Raw genomic sequence first — 22,536 nt, 5'->3', positions numbered from 1 at the left:
TCAGAAGGCAGAAATTGTGATGAACAGCTTTTGGTAGTACTTTTCACAAACTGCATTGCTTTCTACGGAGGTTATTCAGTGAAAAACAGTGAACAAAACTAGAAGTGAAATTAACAGCAAAAAACTTTGTATGCAGTGTGTCATCTGGGAAGCAAAAGAAATGAGAAAGTTTCTCAATATATAATAAAGTAGTTTGTGATCTGGCACTGGGCTTTGCTAGGTACCAAGAGGAGAAATGAAAGTCTTACGCATTTTAAACTGGGAAATATAGTACCAAACCACCATTACATCTGTGGTCTTTTCAGAGTCAGTGTAAAAACTCTGCATATTTGATAACCCACAGTGGAATGATCAGTCAGCTTCTTTTGCCATTAACATCAATGGGAAATAAACGACTTCATATTGCAGTGTAGCTGCAGATAAATTCGTCTGGGTCTGCCAGCAGAGAATTCACCACTAATGGCCTTTGAAAGAATCTCTAGAATTCTACAGATCTCTGTGAAACCTAGTGGAAGTCCTCCTGCTGTCCCTCAGGAGAGTAACGTTTGGTCTGTGGGATTTGAGTAATATCACTGATTGCCTACAACCTGATCTGATTCTCGTTTTAGGGGCACCTGCACAATGATCCCTCCAAACTCTTGGTCCAGCCTGGAGCAGGAGGCAGAAAAATACACTACACTTATTTTTTCATTACTAAAATAAGGGGAATAGAAATATCACTGGAAAACTCATTTTATGAGAACACCTTTGGTTCGAAAAACTTAATATCTAAGAAAGGCAGGATGGTGATGGATAATTTGGAATCTCGATTTGAAGGAGTAAAAAATGTGCCTCTTTCAAATGTGGATCCTGAATTGACTCCTAGAGTATAGAAACAAAAATTCTTCTCTCATAGGCATTTTTAAAAGCTCGGTAACACAATAATTCTGGAGCCTGTTTAACTGAGGAGATACAAAATGATCAAGGAAAACACCTTACAGATTCTGAGGAAGGATTTTAAAGGGTGATTAGGAACCTATCTTGAGAACAGTCATATAAAATCTTCTTTAAGTGGTATGAATAATCAAACTCTTAAGGCATGTATTCCAAAAATGGAGAAAGCCGATTGCCTGTGAAGTAGCCAGGCAGTATCTGAACTTAAATGTTACAAAGGCCTCTTCTGTTTTATAACAGTAAATATACCTGTTAACATAGCATGTGAGGATGGTGGAAAAAGTCTCAGGCCCTGTGTCTTAAACAGGTTACATCTCTAGAGAATCTTGGCAGTGGTGTACAAAGGACAGCAGCATTTTGAGCTCTATTAACAAGGAGCATGGTCGGTCAATGAGGGAAGTGATTATTCTTCACCGCTCAGCACTTGACCATATCTGGATACTACAGCTATTTTGGGCATCCAATCTCAGTGTAGGAGAGACGGTAACAACATGGAGTGAGTTCAGCATACATCCATAAGGATGACCATGGGCTGAACACTTGCCCTCTGAGGCAAACAAAATGCTTTCCTCATTGTGGTACATGGTGGGGGATGAGACACAAGGGGAAGAAACTGAAACAAGAGAAGTCCAGGCTGGATATAAAGAAAAGCTTTTTTCACCATGAAGGTTATCAAATGTTGGAGCAGGTTGACAAAATGCATCTCCATCCTTGGGGGTTTTCAGGACCTAAGTGGATAAATCCCTGAGCAACCCTGAGGTCCAATTCCATAGCTGACCTTGCTTTGGGCAGAAGGTTGGACTCCTGAGGTCCGTGAAAGGCTCTGTGAGTCTATAAATAGGGAGAAACAGCAATTTCCACAATTTATGATTAATAATCCTAGTGACCTTCACAAGGTACGATGGATATACCCTAAAGGCTTATAAAGTCTTATTCTCCACTATACACTCATATTTTCAATGCTTATACACCCATCCTTTAGATAATGGAAGTAGAAAGGATTTAATAGGAACCTCTCTTGATGGGGTTTAACACAAGAGTATTTTGACCATAGACTTTATCTGATTCTAATCAGAATATCTTGTTCCATCTGGATTTTACTAACTCCTTTACAAAATTCAGCTGCAAGCTAAAAACAGGCATTTTATCATTTACTCAGATTTGCTCAGGCACATTTGATACAGTCATTTTCAAGCTGCGCTCAAGCAACTCTAGTTCAGTTGTTTTCATTGTTTTTCTATAATCTGCAGACAAACTGACCATTAAGAGAAATATTTATAAATAAATATGTATAAGACATATACTTACGTCCTTATACATATGTAATATGGAACATACTGAGAGTGGGGTTGAGATTGAATTTGTTTGGGGATTCAAAATTGGGACTGAAGCTGGGTTTGTTGAAGAAGATTAACTATTTTATGGGGATCTGCAACTTGTTTTTCTGAAGACAGCCTTTGAAGATGTCATTGCATATTATCTGAAGATGTTCATCTCATCTCATGCATTGGTTTTGGTTCACTTATTTGAAAAAGGAAGATACTGCATGCACCAGTACATTAAAACAATGATAAGATTGCAAAATGAATCACTCAGGAGTTAAAAATGCAAGAATTGATATTATCTATAAAACTTTAATTTTGTATTGCTTTGTATATGCAATAAGGCTTTGCTTCTAGCCACATATTTTTGTATTTTTCATTGCATACTTGTTTTAATTACTGTGGATAATGAATAACAGGGTGAGGAAGATGGCAATGGATCAAACTTAATATTGCTAGTGTTGGAATACAGACGGTAAATAAGGCATGGAAAAGATGGTTTCTTGGTGTGGTTGCACAACCAAATGCTGCCTTGGAGAAATGGACTTGATACCTATGCTTTCCATGATGTTCCTGTTATACTGGGCAAATAAGATCACAAAGTTCCTTAAGGCTCCAAAAATTCCTTCAAGGCTACAGTATGTTACTAGTAAATAAAATACACAGAATTTGAGTGCAAATGGCACATCCTGGCTTTATCTTTATGTCTATACTCTCTTTGCTCCAAAGAGAGGGGTGGTCTTTTCTGTACCTAGACAACCGTGAGCCATGCCCAGAATGTTCTGGCCAAACTAGAGCCAAAGGCAGGCAAACATTAAAAAGATACCGGCAGACATGGCACAGAGCATGAACTGATATGCAGGGTCTCTTTGGTTTAGTGGTGCAGATGAAGCTTTAATGTGTGTTGCTCTCTGCTTAGTGCTCTGTTGATTTGTGACTTGAGATTTGGCTGGTGTAAAGACCATGTGTCTGTACCTGCATAAACACAGCATACCCTGCATTGTGTTAAGTATTTTGAGACAACAGACAGACCTATCATGCTCTTGGCATCTCAGCTGAGGCATCCAAGATTAATAAATAGTTTTGAATATCTTTCTATGTCACACCATCCCCTTGGTGAAATGAGGATGACATGATCACTGTGAAAATGCTGTTACTCAGCCCCATGAACCTCTCAAATGCTCTATTGGGAAGGGCCTTAGGAAAACAGATGAGGAAATAATAATAAATTCATATTCATTGCAGGGTTTGAGTATTGTGCATGAAGGAAGGCCTGGGGCCAAGCACAGAACTGTGAATATCTATTGAACAGCTGCTCAGTAACGAGTTAGCTGACAGACTTCAGAAAGCTGAAGAGCAGTCCTGTGCAGTGAATGAGAAAGGACAGACAGATATAAAGAAGTTGAAGAGATATATGTGGGAATGGTTGGATGGTTGGATGGGTTGATGCAGAAGCATTCATTCTACGGGTTGAATTTGCCTTGAATGAGAGATCTTGGCCAAACAAAAATGAAAAGAGATGTAATGGATAGCCTAAATGCTCTTGTAGTTTTCCAATCTCACAAGAGCAGGCTATGGAAAATTCACGTTCAGCAGATCAATCCCCTTGAATTCAGAAACGGGGCTGCCTGATTCACTGTTTCTTACTTCTGAACAGAAACTTGTGGACCTAATGAAAGTAGCACTACAGATACTCCCTGGCATTTCTACACATGGGTGTGTTAGCATTTGAAACTTATGTCCTTGAAGCACTGGTGGGACCACTGCATATAATTAGTGTCCATCTATCTAAACTCTAGTACGTATGCTGTGCAGTCACAAGTGACAACTCCATCAAGTTCTTTTTCTGTTCCAAAAGCTGAAGGTTTGGGCTGAAGTTTGAGTCGAAGCCCAGAACATAAAGTTTTTAATCCCTTTCTAAACTCCTTTTTTTTTTTTTTTTTTTTTTTTTCCCTTTTCTTTTTCCTCTTTTCTTTCTTCTGGTGTTAGCTCTTACCATCGGTCATTTCCATTAGTCACATAAATGGCCATTCCTCCTCTGAAGTTCATTAAATGAGTAGCCACAAAGACCCTGCAGTAATTAGTTTCTCCATCTAATTACAACACTAGTGAAAATGTTTTAAATGATTGTGAGTGTATATGTGTAGGTATGTACAAACACATACATAGCTTCTAGAAATATTCTGGATGGACAGTATCTATCACCTGGGTGGATAGATGGATATAATAGACACACTGACAGACGGATAAATAGGATAAATAGAAGATAAATTCTGCTAGCATATTCTTGTCTAATAAATTGTTAAGCAACAAAAGAAAGCAGAAATCCCTGTGTACAATGTATAGATTTCCTTTAATGTGAGTTACTGGGAAAAGACAGAGCTGTCCCTTTAACTGGAGAGCTGCAAACAGCTGTTCCTTATGCATACATGCTTGCTTGGTCTGAAAGTTTTGGTAAGTCAGTGCATAACTGACAGTTAGATTTATCTCCCCAATAAGCAATCAACATTATAATAAAGGAAAAATGCTTTCAGTGCACCTTTGAGAGTGCATCAGAAATTAATCTAAACATCAAATTAATTATAGTTTGTAAATGAATAGTGGCTCACAGCCCTAATACTTCTCCCGCTCCTCCTCCTCCCCCTAAAGCCTCCCCCAACCAACTGCAGTGGCTGGAAGTGCTGTGCAGTGAGTTTGATGAACATATCCTTCTCTTCCTTATTCACACAACCCTTTCCTTATCAGCTGGAGAAATGTCCCTTCCTTACTCTTTGGAACTGAAGTGTCAGATCCCAGGTGCTTTGGATTGTAATAGAGAGCAGCTAGCAAATACAGTTGTATTTTCTTCCACCCTTCCTCTGGAAGCCCTAAGCACCCCTTCGATATTGTTCTGCTGATGAGTGTCTCCTTCTCTGCCTGTCTGTACCACATTCTTCAGAGTGGAGAAGACTGAACAAACCAGTGCTGACCTGAACCGACACATCCCAGGGGTCAGACGTGCCTACTGCATTTCATAAATCATCTCCATATTGTCTCAACTTAAGTAGTCAACTTAGTGATTTCTTTCACAACACACTGAGCTTTGGTCTACAGCTTTGGTCAAAATTCATTGCTAGTGCTCATGCAAAGCAGAAGACAAAGACTAATTCCAAGGGCTCCTAACAGAAAGTCAAGTGTAGAGATTTTTCTTAGGAAGTCTGAAATCAGGCTAAAGGGAAAAAAATAATAATTTAAAGATAGTGCTGGTAACAGAGACAAGCAGAACTTCTAATAATTCCTGTATCTGCTGAGAAAGGTAATTTACCAAAGGAAGAAGCAGAGGAAAAAAAAAGAAAAACACAAAAAAATCCCACAACAAAAATCCTTACAGCTGATAAATAACTCTACTCATCCATGTAACTCGGACCCCTCTGCAGAAGAATCAGTGTCCTGATACACGATGGTAACACCAAGGCACACAGATCAGTTAACCAATGATTGCCCAGATGGGACAGGAACACAGGACTGGAATTTCGTACCATTACATCACCTTACCTCTGAACACATTCATTTCCCTGGATGACCCATTTGCCTATTTATTTATTTGTTTGCTTGTTTAAGTGTGAAACCACCAGCTTTGGCAGCGTATGTTGGAGGTACATTGTAAGCAGGTGCTTAGCAATACTTTACCAATGGACCTCAGGGTCTGCTGGTACCATTCCATGTCTTATGGAGTGCTGCCAATGTTGCTTTAGACCTGATTTGCACTGCCCCTAAATCCCAGAGCCCTGCATAGCTTTCCTGATGCCCCAGACTCCTGATGTTTCTGCTCCTTCTGTTTCAGATTCCAGTGTCTGTATTATGACCTGCTGGCTGCCCTGCTTCTCCCACCCTGCCTTCTGCCATCATACTAACATCCTGAACTGCCACAACAGACTTTTAATAACATGACAAAAGCTCTATCTCTCAGTCCTTCTTCTGAGTTTCACTCCCTCCCTCACTGCTGTTCTCGCTATATTTGACGGTGGGTGTTATTAGCTAGAACAGATTGATCAGAAAATAGAAATATTTAACAGTGTTATTAGCTACTATGACCCTTGTTAAGTAGTGTTTCCTTATCTCTTTTGGTATCTTCAAGGAAGACTGGATGTATTTTCAAATTGGTGGGCCTGTCAGAAACATCTGGTTGGAAATCTTGGCAGGAATCTGGAATTAAACTTGACATCCATATTATACTAAGAGTCAAATGAAGTTTTTCTTTAGGCCAAATAAATCCATGGTTCTGTGCAGCCATTTGAGTTTGAAGACAAAGCTAGAAAGCCCCTTGCTACATTTAAATGGGGACTTTCAAAAAAAGCTGGGGCATCCCAAGATCATGTGAATATTCTGGAATGGGCAGAAAAAATGAAAAGCATCCAGTGGATGTGGTTGTTCACACCTGTGGTGTCAGATCACACTGAATTGAAGGAGAGAAACCACGGTATCCCATGGGCATGAAGGAGATTATGCTCAGCCTTCTGGAGTCAGTGGTTTCTGGGGAGAAATTGAAGCTGCCACACCAGAGGGCATGTGGCATAGGCACGGAGTGAGGGGCTGCACACTGTGGGTATTACAGGGTATGTGGAGCAGAATTACGCTGACAGCGTCTGCTGCTTGATGGAATGCAAAGAGACTGAGCGTCAGGTGCTCACTGCTCTCAAGAAGAAGTAACCAGAGGAATGAATTTCCAAGTGCACCAGTGTAACAATTCCTTTGGCTTTAATTTATCTATATCTTCTGTGACACCTCGGGGTAATCATTTGGCCTCTGCTGCTCCATCCACTTCCTCGTTTTTCTCATTTCTGTCATGTCTTACTAATTAATATTGCCCAAATCTATCCTTTGCCTTCTCTTCTCTGTTAAAACATTTTCCTAGAACCGGGTTGTCTCTGCCTTTCACTAGTTTAATGTCTCCAAATACCTTATTGAAGTATACTCTATATAACAACACTGCTCCTGAAATTCTGAGTGTTTACCACAGAGGGAGAGTTAACTTTGGATGGGCAGCATGAAGAGTGACTCTTCTCACACTAACTTTAATAGCTTTAATTGCATCATATTACCGGAGTTTTCCTTTTTGCCTTATGCACAAACCACTCACAATTCAATCATCTAGATGTCTGAAAGGGAAGCTTTTAATAGAACCACTGTGGTCAGCACATTGTATTATATTGCATGTCCTCTGACATTTACGTATTTACATACGGAAGAACTTACACACATGCAGTGGGAAGTCTCTGCCTTATACAGACACAAAATAGAGCCCCAGGGTCCTGCAGAAGTTGTTGGTCAGGCATATTATGTTCCTGTACAAGACAACCCAGATCAGTCTACTGTGAGACTGGGAGCTGCTGTCCAGAAAGCAAGGTAAATTAAGTGTAAATTAAGTCAGACAACAACTCCTATGGTGGCCCTGCCATTTCACTTGTAAAGAATAGAATGGGCTAGTGATGGTAAAATAAGTGTGTGTAAAGTGGCTAAAAATATCAGCTGGGCATTGAGTGAAAAGCTGGCGGGAGAGGAGAGAGAAGGACAGAACAGTGAAGGGCTGTGAAAGTGAAATCAATAGTTTTGAATACAAGAGGGTGGATGAGGCAGTGCCTGAGGGGAATCCCAAGGAGATGCTAATATGGTCAGTGTGATGAAGGCTTAGGCCATGGGGATAGAGAGGGTGGTGATGAGTGCGAGGGAGGAGCATGTGTGTATTTAGACACATTTCAGCTGCATCAGGATAGAGGGGAAAGTAAGAGCCAGAGATCTGAAAGACTGGAGGAGAAAAGGGAGGATCTGGGTCCAGGCTGGATGCAAGCAGCAAGAGGAAAGTCTTAGGCAAAGAAGCCTCCCTTTTTAAATGACTGCTTTTCAGTGAGAAGTCAGGTTTGTTTCTCAGGCAATCTCATACACTGCAGCAAGCAGACCTGCTATGGTAAACAACAGACATATTTCAACTACTTTCACATTTTTTGCATGAAATCAGTGCTTGCCATAGTCTAAATTCCACCATGTTTGCCTCTGAACTCAGAAAGTTAAAAGCTCTATGACCAGGGTGGTGTTTTTTTTTTCAGTGCACACAGGTTTTAATGGGTCTCTGCAGGGTGTTGGATTCTGGGAAACTGGGGGAAAGGTTTGTAACTGGTCTCATTTTCTTCCATGTCTTCCCCTACACTATCCTGCCAGCAGTGGCCAAAATAATGTTAATGCTTCCATCTTTGTGCTGAGAGTGCAGAGGGAGTGCAGGTTCAGAGACAAGAAGGAAGGAATAAAAGTCCCTTTTTGAGATGGTGCTCTCCTGACTCACTGGCTACTTACTAGTAGTTCAGCACTGACGGAAGAACAGAAAATGAAGAGTTTTCTCTTTCCATAGGGGAAAAAAAAAAAATAATAATAAGATTTTTCTCCATGGAATTTTTTTAAGTTTCTCAAAAGCAGGACTTCTTGACAATTTCTCTACAACCTGGGGCTAGACTCTGTTAGAGCAATTTACTTGGGATCTGCATAGCAGATACATTTTAAAAGGTCATATAATGGTGGAATATCTTTCTGGGGCCAGACAGCATTGTCCCCCCAGGCTACCAGTTGGAGAGCTCTGGCTTGTTAAAAAAAGTAAAACAGAATGCAAATGCTATGTTTTTTACATGTTGAGTTTTGGGAAATGCTTAAGCAGAAAAAGGAAAGAGTTTTCTTATGTTCAAAGTTGATAAAAATCCTTTTTTTTTTTTTTTTTTTTTTTGTCATTTTGGGAAAAAGTAATTTCTCCTTTTTTAAAAAGGTAGGATTTCAGAACAATAAAACCAGCATCAACTTCAGTGGACACAGCAAGACAAATGAAAGGTCTGACCATCTCTAATACCCTCCGCAGTTTTATGTCGCTCTAAACTTGAAGGTCAGCAGGGTGGGAGGTTTTGAAGAGCAAAGTGACATCCTTGTGATAATTGGCTACTTGTACTGCCATTTCTGTCCTTCTGGAAGTGTATGCACATGGCTGTTAGTCAGTATCCTTACTAAAAAAATAAATAGCAAAAGTAAGAGAAAACTGGATCTTGACACCTGGGTTGCGAAACTCACCGAACTTGGATGTTTGTGCCTCAGAAGTTAATAAAAGATGACTAAAATCTACTAGCAATCTCTGATTCCACTTTTTACTTGGTCTGGAGTCTATACATCCAAAGTGCACCTTACTGCTTTCAAGCTTGAACATCCTAACATTAGCACTGGATGTTACTGCATTAAACAAGTTATGGCTTGGGTTCTTCCAGTAAGACTCATGCTGAAGAAAAAACTGTGCTAAGATGCCCCAATCTCTACTCATCCACAGCCTCAGAGTATCTTGGAAGTGGTAATAAATCCAGTGCCATAACCCTGCCCCACAAGCTAGGTATGTGTTGTTATCCTCATGAAGCCTTGCAGCCAGGAGCTTTTGAGATAAAAGAGGATGTGGTGAATCTGTTTCTCACCTTGCATCTCCATTTAGTTTTGCCTTTCCCTTGCCAGTTATGAGAGGAGCCAGTCACAGTATTCTCCTAAATTTTATTTATGATAGGAATAGCAATTTCAGTGCCAAAGGTCTGTTTCTAACCTGTTGATATCCTTGCAGCCCTAGCTTTCAATGTCACTAGAGCTGTGCTAGTCTGCTCATTTTGTTATGAGCTTTTATATGGTTAAAACTCCATAAAGAAGGTGGGCTCAGGAGCGAATATGGATAATTCATAATTTCTCATTTGAGCTTCCCAACTGCTTCTTCTAACCAAAATATTTCTTTTTCTTCATTCTCCCAGTGTTTGAGAATACAGAAATCCCATGATGACTACCATTGAAGGGAATTGCTGTGTCCTCTCACACCAGGGAAAAAAGACTTCTAGAATCAAAGATCAACTTGGACTGACCCTCTATAGATGGCAAAGAGGAACTGTGCACAGAGAAGATGCAGAAAATTCTTGGAAGTACTGTCTGTCATGCACCATAGCAAGGAATGAGGTAGGAGTTTTGGGAGTTGGGCTGTCTGGGAAGGGGCTGGGGAAAGTAGCATGGAAAGAAAGCACGGTGTGGAGACTGAAAGTGGCTTTAAATTCAAATGAAATTCCAACAAGTCTTAACTCTGGAAGTTTGCCTGAGAAACAGAGTCCAGATCAGCTGTGGGTAAAAGGAACAGAAAAGCAATAGTTTGTCCCACTGTAATTCTCAGGGAAGGTTTGCAAGGAGTACTGGGTGGCACAGAACATGAAATTTCACATCCCATTGGTGAACATGAGGATGAGAGAGATCCAGAGCCCACCAGTGGGACAGTGCCACATGGCAGGGTGGCAGGGTCCCCCTGCTGCTGCACTGCCTGAAAGGACCTTCCATAGCAACACTTTTGCAAACAGCGAAATCTCAATGAAACGCATGTGACCACACAGCTTTTGGCAGGCTGATCCACCCTTGTGGGTACAGACTGGGGTGTCCCTGTCTGGCGGACCAAATACATCTGAGGCTGTGTTCCACTCATGCTCCAGCTGGTGGAGCTGAGCCAGCCGTATGCCCAGAGCTGTGTGAGCAGAGTATTTATTCAAACCCAGCTGAGGCACAGGGTGATCTCAGGCTGTTTGTATGTGCTGTAGCGCTGGCTCAGGTCTGGTGGGTTCAGAGCATGGTTGCTGGCATTTCAGTGAGCAGCCATCCCTACAGGCATTCAACTAAGGTTGTTCAGCCTTTGTCCCTTTGCAGTTTAATGCATCACACCTGCTGGAGAGCTGCCCCTCAAGCTCTGTCTTCTCTTTGACTTCATGACCTGTTTCTGCTTTGCCTTGGATACAGAAATTCCCCTTCTGCCACATGCTCCCACTGCTGACCCCATCAGCATTTCACCTAACCCTCTGACCTCCTCCATTTTGCTGCAGGTGCTTTAGTCTCTTCTGCACCCTCCTCACCTCCCCTTACAAGGCAAGATATTTTCCACCCCACCACCAGCAACTGCAGCACCCAGCTGCTGGTGAGATGCCAAACCTTCACCTCTAAGCAGCGCATACAATTCTGAGCATGAGACAATTAGGAGAGAAAGAGGGAAGGGGGAAAGTATTGACAGGAATAAATCAAGAGAAATCATAAAAGCTTAAGCAGAAAGAAAGCAGTTTGAAAGGTAAAGTATTCAGAGAAAGCCCTTTCCTGGATGAATCTAATTGTTTTGTTATCTTTACCCACCAAAGCATTTACTTTGGTTTGTCGCCCGATCCACAAACACTTTCGAGGAGATGACATTACCGAAAGGCAGGAACATCTGCATCAGCTCAGCATCCCCAAACTCCTGGGGCAGATGGTAGATAAACAGGTTACAGCCCTCTGGTCCTGTCAAGAGAAAAATAAGATCCATGAATAGAGTTAAGTGGGATATAAGAAAGCACATGGTGGGATACTTTGGTGTCTCCTCTCTCTGACTGGTGAGGTATAACTGTGAGTCTGCAGAGCCCAGCCTGCATGTAGGGGTGCATGAAGAAAGGGCTCCTCAGTGTGTCTGACTTTCCTCACCTGGGAAACAGTGGGTATGGGTTGTGCTTTCTGAGTTTTCCTGGCTCATCTTTTTATCGTTACCACTTCATCCTCTTTGGAAAACTCCATGCCTAGCAATGTGACATCTCATAATGACCCTTCCTTATTCTCCCAGGTTGGTCTTCAAGACACTTTCAGAGGAACAAAGAAAGCAGAAGACTAGGATCTCAGGAAGTCGCCATATGTCTATGCTAACCTTAGCACAAACACCAAGATAAAACACATAATCAGAGGAATGCAGCAGCACATGTGGCCATGGAAAAATAAAGCAGAGGAAAAGAACAAGAAGAACAATACACGTAGTTCTTGGCTCCTCATTTAATCTGTAGAGTTTTGGGTGACCACCCCCTAACCTGTACTTCTCTGGGTCTGCACCCAAATGTTTCATTACCTCTCTGGTTCACTGTTGAAGACTGTAGAAAGGAATACAGAAACCCATGGACTTGTTTTGCTTTGTAGAACTTTGCATTCAGTCCCCACAGTATGACTCAGTCCAAAGACTCCCCATAACCTAAACAGTTTAGTATCATTCCACAGGGTTCCTCAAGAGAGATGACAAATCCAAAATCCTATACTTCAGGACAGGAATTGCCCTTTTTCTTTCTTTCTTTTCTTTTTTCTCCTCAGTACTGTAGTACTGTAACAAATATCTGGAGAAGAAGTCTTTCAGTGGAATATGCATTTTTGTTAATGTTGAACCATGGAAAATTTTCAGTTGGGATTGCGTTTTGGGGTAGAAGAGAACCTGTCTCTGGCTTAGAATCTGACTTGTATCAGCGCACGTAGTGTGCGACACAGTGCACCAAAATCAAGGCAGGAGGGGGGTGGTGGAGATTATTTCCAGGGGTATTTCCAGCTGCTGCCCAGCTCTACACTGACCTCCACAGGTAACTCCAGCTCTGGTTTGCTCATCAGATGAAGGGGTATTAATGCATGATCCTTGAGGGTAGGAGGACAGAGAGAAATAGAATGCCTTCCTTCCACCCAGCCCCTGTGCTTACATCTTTGTGACCTCACCAAGCCTTCTTTCCCCCATTTAGATCTGGGGCACAGTGTGGGGAAGGAAAAGGTTTTTTAATACTCTTGTTTTCTTCACTGGGGCATAATTATGGTGTCATAACACAGCAAATTACAACTTTGCCTTTCCTGTTAGAGAGAGGAGTTCGCCTAGATGCTCCCACCTTTTATTAGCCATTATTCATCCCCCCGGCTGGCAGGAGAAGTACGGCGAAGTCAGGATTCTGACAGATGCCCATTTAAAGCTCATTAAAATTCCTGGGCCTCAGCATGATTGAAGTCACAGGCTCTCCACATTTCCTTTTGGATTAATGGAAAATGAAGCCCTAATGAATATTTGCTAAGCACAATTTTCCCCACTAATTTGCTAAAAGGACTGTCACGAAGGAACAGCTGATCCTTTGCATCTTGTGCATTTCCTAGAGGTCATGGGGATGGTGACCGAGTTTCTTCCAAGCGGGGGGGATACTGGTACAGTGGCATAATTAACCAATTAGGCACCCAGTCAACCGCTTAACTAATTTACTTTTGAAACTCAGTGGCCCACACTCAGGCTCCCCTATTTCATGCCAAACTTTTCATTCTTCCCATCAGCTCCTGTCTGCCTCTTCCTCCGTCTCCCCACTGAGCGACTGTCCTTTCTTCAGTCCTTTCTGCAGTTCAGTTACATACAGTGCAGTTACTGGCAGAATGAGCTGGATATGAAACACTCTGAAAATGTTAAACAAACACCAACACCCTTAGGTGTCTGTTAGAGCTGAGAAAATGCTGCCCAGGAGAGGACCATGGTCCAGAATAGTAGGGAAAATTTCATTTCTTCATCTGAATGTGCCCCAGAGCGCTTCTGCTGTGGGATTTGAGATCTGCATTATTATGGAATGGGTAAAATCTTGGCTTTACTGCAATTAGTGGCAAAATTCCCACTGACATCACCAGAGCCAGCAGTTTGCTCTGTAAAACTGGCAAATTCTTTCAAAAATGCCAGCTGTATTTCCTGGGGTCTTGGATGTGTTGTGCATGAGTAGAGATTCTGCCTGCCTGCGCTGAGAAATACCTACTAAGGCATAAGGCGGATCAGAAGGCACACAACTTCATCCACACCAGGCTTGGATGCTGGGCTCAAGGAGAGAACAACACTTAGCTCATCTTAAAATCAGCTTTGCATAACAGTGCTTGGACACCAAGAGAAAAAAGCCAGGAAGGATGTGAAAAAGCAGAGACCAAAGCCCAGCTCCGTTTTGAAGTGTGGCTTTGAAATCCATGCTGTGGCTTCCCATACTGACTCAAACATTCAAGGCCAAACTTACTCCATTCCCAGCTACAGAGGATTTTTGCTAATTCTCAGTGCTGAAAACTCCACCTGCTACTGAGAAACAACCTGGGGTAGTTTGATTTGTTTTATCATCCTCACATATGAAAATTCTGCCATTAGAATTTAACAACTAATTTCTTGTTAAATCCATCCATCCGTAAGTTACCTATCGCAGTTAGACTCCTTGGTAAAGAATTCACAAAACAAGCTCTCTCTACCTTGTTTTTTCCTTATTCCTGAGTCAAGTTAATTCTGTCAGTCTACAACATAATTATGCATATGGCCAACCCTTTATTTAGATGTATTTATTTTTGAGAGACTGAATGCATGAATTGTTAAACTCAGAATGCTGTGAAGAGCTACGTTAATTCTTGGTACACATATGCAAGTTCTAAAGGGATCAGGATTATTGGGACAAGATTACTGTTGGTATGGCAAAATCTTAGTGAAAACTTTACTGCCAAGAGAAAGGTCTCATTTTGGACTGAGTTAATGGATTACTGAAGATTGGTACAGTTGGCAGTTCAAGGCTGAATACAATACTAAAATTCTTTACTAAGCACTTTACTTTGGCTTTCAGAAGGGCTGTAAGTCAGCTCAAAATCTAACCCTTGCAACATTTTATGAGAAGAGAATCAAGGTTCATTTATATCCTGACACCTACCACGGCTTTTAGTTTTATTGCTTTAAGTAATAGGTATTTCTGCTCATTAATACAGTGGAAGCACAGATAGTCTTGATTCAGACAAAAGGAAAGAAAAGTTCTAGGGAACATGCAGTTTATGAGCAGCTTGCATATTACAGGCAAACCATGTTGGATAACAGAAACACATGTGCCTGGGAACTCTGGAACATATGGCAGAGAGATCTGTTCTGGGTCTGTGTTGATTTGGCGTGGTTGGACTTGAACTGCTAAGTCATTGCTCTGCCCACGCTCATCATGGTCCAGCTTGTGGCTAGTTACTTAGGATGGTGACAGCAATGTCCCAACCTATCTCTGGGTGTCAACTGTCAACATGAGTAATTAAAAATGAGCTGTCCCATAAGGATGTACTAAGTTTGCAAGCAGTCTTTAGTCTGGATGCACAATAAATGGGATTTTTACCTCACCTCCACTCAGAGGCTGTAACTTGTTGCCTATTCTTTATTTGCTTGCTATTTAGTTCTCAGCATACTTGAACGCAGGAGTCACAAGCCTTTCCTACTTTATTTTAGTATCTAAATGTATTTCTGAGTTTCACAAACCATGTCATGATGAGTAACACAGTACAAATTTGAAATTACCCCCAAGTTTTGCCTGGCTGACATGGACTGAGTTAAGACTTTGTCTCTACCTTTGGTAATTTTGGATCTGTTCCACCCTATGCAACCCATCAGCTGCCAACAGCCTCAGCACTCATGTGGAAGCAATGACTAATCTCTACAGGAATTATGCAGCAGCCAAGCAGTCTGGGCTTGTTATCCAACCAGGATTCAAGAGCTGAGAGTTAGCATCATTATTAACAGTGTGATCATCAATGTTGTTGTTGTGGTAGGATAGGTTCATTAACAAATCAATGTTTGCGCACATTCTTGCAAGCATAAAGCACTCTTTTCAGCATTGAGTATTGCTATTACTAGAGTTTCGTCTTGCTGTATCTTCCTGTTAAAGGGTAGAGAGGTTTGAAGGTCTTGCCTCTCTGCTAAAATGCAGTGTTGTGCCTTAGAGATTCTCCCCCTAGTAAATAATAGAGAAAGCCACAGCAGATAAACATTACGTGAAAATGGAGGACACTGGGAATGGCTTCCTGCCTTGAATCAGTGGTTCCTCTTCTATACCTGGCCCCCAATAATCCTTAATTTCAGATGCTTATAGAAAGGAACAAAGAGTTATGAAATAACTTGTCCACTGGGTGACACTCACCCTCAACCCACAGACACACTGTGCCTTACGAACATGGGGATCTTTGGACAGTGGTGCTCAGAGTGTGCACAACAGTTATTCCTTGCTTTGGATTGTTCCTGGCACAATGCTATGTTAAGCAATGATCTGCTCTCCATTTTGTCCTGTGCTTAATCTAGCCCCAGTAAGTAATAAAAAGCAAAGTCCTTCAGCATGGGGGAAACATCTCGGTAATGATACGCTAGGTCTGTGCATCTGTTCTCACAGCAGGGATGTGTACTAGAGCTAATCAGGAGCTGGAAGTTGTGTTCCCCAGGAAATTCTGACATCAGAAAAAAATTAATTCCAAATTAGATCGAAATGCTGACATTTCTAATTTTCTCACAAAATGAGATTTCTCCCCCAAAGTAGTTCTAGGCCATCAGAATGTTTTAGTCTGATAGTCTAATCTTGATTCATTTTGTTCTGACTGTTACACTGTATTAAAATATTAAATGTAATTATATATATAATAACACATATAGAATATATCTGAATTAGTGATCTAGTAAGGAGTAAAAGTTGAAATACAATTGCTTAAAATGACAGGCCCTACACAAAGCTGAAGCACCTGACATAAATGCCTCACTTTAGGTAAGCGGTTTCTTGTCCAGAGAGAGCAGTGAAGGATGGCTGGGGCTATCTAAGCAGGTTGCCTCTGAGGTTCCCACTGTTCCCTACTGGCTGTAAAGCAAACATAAATGACTCCTTTCTTCATTTAAGCAAAGTTTTGGTTGTTGTGCATTACATGATGCAGATACCTCCCAAAACAATCACATGTAACACTGAGAGACTCAATTATCCATGCTTTTAATGTCTCCAGTGCAACTATCCTGTCCTCTGTACTACATAAGTCTAGCTCCTCTTGTATTCAATGTAAAGAAAAAGGTGCCTTTGCTACATGAATAATCTCATCCTTATACAGATATTACTCTCTAAAAGGGCTGATTTGTGTTCCCAGAGAGGCTGAAAGGACTAGATCAGCTCCACTTAATAGCAGGTGTCTGAAATTACATTACTGGCTTCTAATGAAGGATCACCATTATTTGTTTCCTATTAAATTCTTTATTCCAATGCAATTACTCTCGTTGGCTGTCTTTAACAATCCCCACATTGCTAACAGGCCTTTCCATGGCCCATGCACATCAGCACGCTCCTTTCCCTGGGATCTTAGGAAATCTTGGCAGGGATCTCCCATGAGGATGTTTGCAATGTGGCAATACCGCCACATATGGAAACTGAGAAAAGACTCAGTGGACCAGGGATGCAAAGCAATGGGGCATTTAATGGATGCTCCCTAGGTGCAAGATGAGGGGAACCAGTGTGGTGGGGACAGTATGCTGGGTGCAGAGAAAACAACGGACTGCTCACTCACCTTCTCTCTGTTGCTGTGGTATCATGGGAGGTGGCTGTGGGAACGCTTGGCTAATCTGGCCATAAGCAGCAGGATAAGCAGCTGTATAGAAAAGAAAGAGAGAGAAGGAAGGGATAGATTTCAGCTCTGGGAAGCAAGAAACTTTCACGTCAAACAATCACACTAATCTGGAGACGTGCTTTTCCCTGTATTTCAGACACCTCCTATAGCCTGAGATATAATAGAAGCGTCACAGTGTTGCTTCAGGTGGCAGCACTTGTCCCTGAGCATCCATTCTCCCTTTAGCTTTGTAGCAGTAGCACCGGGGACAGCCGTGTGATCTAAATGGGGGCTTAAATGCAGATCCACAAGATCTTCCCCATCAGAGATGGGCAACCATTCTAGGAAGTACAAGAAAAACACTCATTCTTGAGTTCGCTGTGTTGATGAGTGTGTGGACTGGCATGTGCAGAGCTAATGCCCATGTTTTTATTTTGCACTCTGATTTACACACATGCTTATAATAACAGTTCATATGCATTCCCTCTGTCTCATACTCTATACAGAATATGCACACACACCTGTGCATGCATTCTCAGATATACATTTCCTTTCATGTCTATAGACACAGTCTTCTACACAAACACAGTGGAAACAGTGTGCAGCAATTAAACAATTTTCCCCACCTCAGCTCCCCCACCAAGCAGACAAGGGGAGCCATTCAATACCACAGATGGTAGATGATGTGCCTTGCTGCTAAAAATACAGAGTACGGGTCGCCTGTGAGCCCAGAGAGAGGGGGATAGGGGCCATGTGTGTGCAGAGGGGTTAATTAACAGCTCAAAGGGTTGAGCTGCTTCCCATCTATCAAACCTCACAAGCAATAAATGACAATAACTAAAATACCGGCAAATGAAGCCCTACATGGAGAATTAAATTAAGTTTCCAGATACAGCACTGACATGAAATAATAGCCATTCCTCAGCGGGAGCCCATGATTGCTCCAGTTACCACAGGAAATTATGACTTTGAGGTGGCAGCTTCCTTGCAGTGTTGGCCATGGACACCTCGCAAGGGGAGGCTGAACACAGCAGGGTCATGGTCTGCACCAGGTCACTTTGGCTGGTGTCAGTCCATCAACTGCAAAGGAGCTGCTCAGCATACACAGAGACGTGAGAATGAGAGAGGTCTGCCCACTGGAAGTCATGGAGAAGCTGCTGGGAAATCAGGAGTATATGCAGCTTCTGGGCAAGCCTCAAATCTATACCTCCAGCCACACCAGAGCTGGCCAGTGCTGGTGTGCCCTCACACATGCCCAACCAGCAGAGCTCAGACATACCCTACAGAATGGACATGTGCAGACAAACACTGACTGTGCCTTGCACTCAGGAGACCCCCAGATCTTCTGTAACATTAAGTGGCTGCAAACCAAGCTTGCTCATTGTACGTTCTATGGAGGCCAGACCCAGTTCTGTCAGTGAAGCTGCACCAAGGTACAGCTCAGTGGGAGCCATTCCCCAGTGCTCCATGCGAGGAGGTTGCCTCCGTAGGGAGAGAAGACTCTGGGTCTTTAGGTTTGGTTTCATGAGTACTGCAAATTGAACCTGAAGATCTGTGGCCCTGGTGTCCCCACTGCAGGATCCACTTCCCTTCCCACAGCCCCCCTTAGCTGTGTTTACAGAATTTAGAGAAGAAAAAGGTTTACTGGGAGAAAGTGTTAATACTAACGACCTGCGTACTGCTGCACTCCAGCGTAGGCTTGCTGCAAAGGGTCTGCTGCAGTGGGGCTCTGTGCTGTGGAGACAGAATACAGAAGGAAATAAGGGATTAAACCAGAGAAATAGAATCATAGAATATCACAACTTGGACCAGACCCCAAGGATCATTGAGTCCAGTTCCTGTCTCCATACAAAACCACCCAGAATTCAAACCATATATCTGAGAGTGATATACAAATGCCCCTTGAGCTCCAGCAGCTCATGGCCTTGCCCGCTGCCCTGGGCAGCCCGTTCCATGCCCTCTGGGGCAGAGCCTTTCCCAAACCCCTGCCATCCCGTGGCACAGCTCCATGCTGTTCCCTCGGGCCCCATCGCTGTCACACAGAGCAGAGCTCAGCGCTGCCTTCCGCTGCCTGTGAGGAACTGCAGCTGCCATGAGGCTCCCCTCAGCTCCTCTGCCCTGGGCCCAGCACACCCAGGGCACTCGGCTGCCCCTTTCTTTTCTCTAAGAAATGTGTGCTGTGAGACAGACAAACCCAAGGGCTGAGGGTCCTAGCAGTGCAGCAGCTAGCTTGTTCTAGAGATAGGACTGGTGCAGACCCCTCCGTGATGGCCAGGTGGGCACCGTCCCCAAGCACTGTGTTTCCCTGTGTGACTTTGCACAGTGCTAACAAACCCCTCTCCACCTTTCTCAAGATTCAGAGCCCACCTCTAATCATGTAGATTCTTGGCATTGCTGCAGTCAACCCCAAAGAGCCCACATCCTAATCCAGGACTGATGCTGGGCTAGGTGCTGTGCAGACTCAGATCTCAGTGACAGCTACCAGCACATGAAACTTTCAATCAGAGCAGAAAACAACAGGGGCATAGCAGGGGGAAGTAGAAGAGAACAAAGCACTGGCTCCTGCTATCCTGACGTCCCTTCAAAAGACCCATTGCTGCTAGGCAGCCCCATTCGAAGGGAGGAGAGGCCCCTTGGAGGGGAGGGGGACACTGCTTGTCTGCTCCAGGCTGGATGCTGTGAATCTCTGCGTAGAGCACGCAGTCCCTTGCTGGCTTCAAAGTGCATTTTCTCTCTTTACAAGTGTGCATTCCTCCCCCTTAAAACTGTTTATTTTTGTGAAACTTTGAAGTGTAGCTCAAATACAACCAAAGCTAGTTAAGATTTTTTTATTTTATTTTTTTTTTTTTTTTCTTTTCCCTTTTCCCCTTTGGTTGATAGGGAGAGAAAGAGAGAGCAAGAGAGAGAGAGAGAAACGTGTTGGATAAGCTCTTTCTTTATCTGCAGCAATAAAATATTTAAAGCAAAGCTTGGCTGAACCTCCAGTCCAAATGTCACCTTGGCCCTAATATTTCACTTCTTGTTATGAGTTTAATTTGTATTTATTGGTGCTGCATAGTTCTACATTTATGCAATCCCTCTGGCTTTGTACTTTTAGGATGTTCCCTTAGGGAGCTGCTGATTCCCCCCCAACCACTTCCCACTTTCTTCTCTCCTACAGGAAGGCTGGTGGAAAAGGCATGGAGGGTGTGTAGATGTTGAACGACCCAACGAGGTAGTTCAGTGGGGGAGACAGGCTACATGCCAAAGTTTGTGATTAGGTGGCAAATGAGTACTATGGATCTGAAGAAAACAGACAAAATGCTTTGTAACTGATACTATTACAGATTTGCCTTAATGTCAAAGAGTAGCATTGATCATGGTGGTTTGTAAGGTTTCCTTGTACACTTATCTCCCCACATGCAAAGAGGAAGGCTAAGACCAAGACCAAACATAGAGGGGAGAAATACAACTATCTAGCTAAGTCTTGGAGGCTCCTATTCTGATGATATAACTAGATCTCCAGGGGTGGTGTCAGGAAGAAATAGGTGTGGGACTGTAGTCTTATGCTGGAAGTTGGTGGGTTGAATCTCCATCTGACTTTTGGCAGGTCCCACAGCATATGTGTAAAACAGAAAAGCACTGCATTACTGTAAGGATTTTCACTCATATGAAAGAACATGAGGAGAATTCACTGAAACCTCTGGAGATCAGTAGAAGCATCAGAGGGATGTAAAGTTGTATTTTTAAAGTGTAGATGCTCCAGGAAACTGGAAGAAATGCTTGCAAAACATAAAATCTCTTCTCCATTTACTCTTGCCTTCTTGAAGAAGGAAGTGACTAATGTCTGTTCTTTTCAACTTCTCTTCAAAATCATTTTCTTCTAAAAGCAGGCTGTTGACCATATTGCTCTAGAAGAAAACTTACTGTTACAAAAGTCTGAGTGACACAGCAGTTCCTGCACCCCCTTGGGAGAATGGTTCTTAACAAACTCAGAACTTCTAAACAGACCAAGATTATATGCTTTCAGGTAGAAGGAACATCCTGAGGAAAATGAGAAAGGAAACGTGGAAGAGGGAATAAATGTTTACAGAAGAACCACAGTACTAAAGTCTGAAGCAAAGGAGATGATCTGCCCTAAAGGCAACTGCCCTTTCTTGGTGGCACCCACCTGCTCATAGAGCTAAACAAAGAAATCCTCTTTGTTGCTCAGGAGATACACTCACAGCATTTTAGTTCTCTGGATTAGTCTAGCTGGATCAGAAGGTCATGCCTGTCAGAAACCACAAATCAGCTCCCCAGGAGGGCATGGTGTAGAAGGAGCCTGAGCTGCTGGGCTGTGCAGGCTGGTGCAGAGCACAGGACTGATGTCCTGTGTGATAGCAGTACAGCTGGGGAACATTTCGTCCAATGTGTCAGTGCCAACAATGTGTCCATGCTGACATGGCTCAATCTGCAGGCCATGCAAAAAGATAGTGTAAGAGCTGACAATGGACTTGGGCATGCACTGTTTTTTTCTCTGACATACTGACAACTGGCCATGCCTGTCTCTTTGTAGATACAGGAGAAACCATGGTGTGACATCTATTCGACTGTGGTCCTTATCATTTTTCTTCTTGCCTTATGTAGGCGTGTGTGGAAACTGTCCGTTCTCCCAGCTACAGTTGAGGCTGAGTCCTGCCCATACAAGACAATGACAAAAACCTCCAAATAAGCTATATTATGAATTCTGGGGCTTTGCAGGCTTTGCCTTTCCTGAAGGGAACCTGACACTTCTAATTTTGGTTTGGATCAGAATAAAATCTTACAGTTAAACACCTTTTCCTGGACTGAGCTCTGGGCATACAGTTTTAACATAGATTAAATCCCAGTAGGGCTGGCCACTTTTTCAGAGAGAACAAGTTTCAGCAGCTTTAGGAGCATTACACTGTTTGGCCTTTGTTCCAGTGCTAGGAACTGAACAAGGCCTCCTGGTTCATTGATGAGCTGCTCTCCTTATCCCATCCTTTGGTATCTTGCCTGTCTTTGGAACCATATTCTGACCACTGTAACCAAGCCATTCACTGTAGGAAATATACACTGAAAATCACTGTTCATG

At 42.7% G+C, this 22,536-nt stretch overlaps 1 protein-coding gene across 14 annotated transcripts in view; it reads right to left on the bottom strand.

Annotated features, from left to right (window-relative positions):
• CELF4 (CUGBP Elav-like family member 4) overlaps positions 1-22,536 on the bottom strand; it is a 716,695-nt gene that overhangs the window by 35,863 nt on the left and 658,296 nt on the right. For 7 of the 14 annotated variants that reach the window (XR_011905957.1, XR_011905956.1, XM_072358990.1 and 4 more), the window contains exons 9-11: positions 19,128-19,193; positions 17,421-17,501; positions 11,451-11,594 (exon numbers count right to left, since the gene is read on the bottom strand). Coding sequence is in view for 12 of the 14 variants with exons in the window: in XM_072358990.1 (XP_072215091.1) it covers positions 11,451-11,594; positions 17,421-17,501; positions 19,128-19,193 (291 nt within the window). In the remaining 2 variants the exon portion in view is untranslated. The remainder of the gene's footprint in view (positions 1-11,450; positions 11,595-17,420; positions 17,502-19,127; positions 19,194-22,536) is intronic. The other 7 variants (XM_072358997.1, XM_072358994.1, XM_072358995.1 and 4 more) reach the window with 3 other exon arrangements.

Source organism: Excalfactoria chinensis, chromosome Z, assembly GCF_039878825.1.
Source record: "Excalfactoria chinensis isolate bCotChi1 chromosome Z, bCotChi1.hap2, whole genome shotgun sequence".
Taxonomy (NCBI): domain Eukaryota; kingdom Metazoa; phylum Chordata; class Aves; order Galliformes; family Phasianidae; genus Excalfactoria; species Excalfactoria chinensis.
The sequence above is the reverse complement of the archived record's forward strand: the minus strand, read 5'-3'. Positions and strand labels throughout refer to the sequence as shown.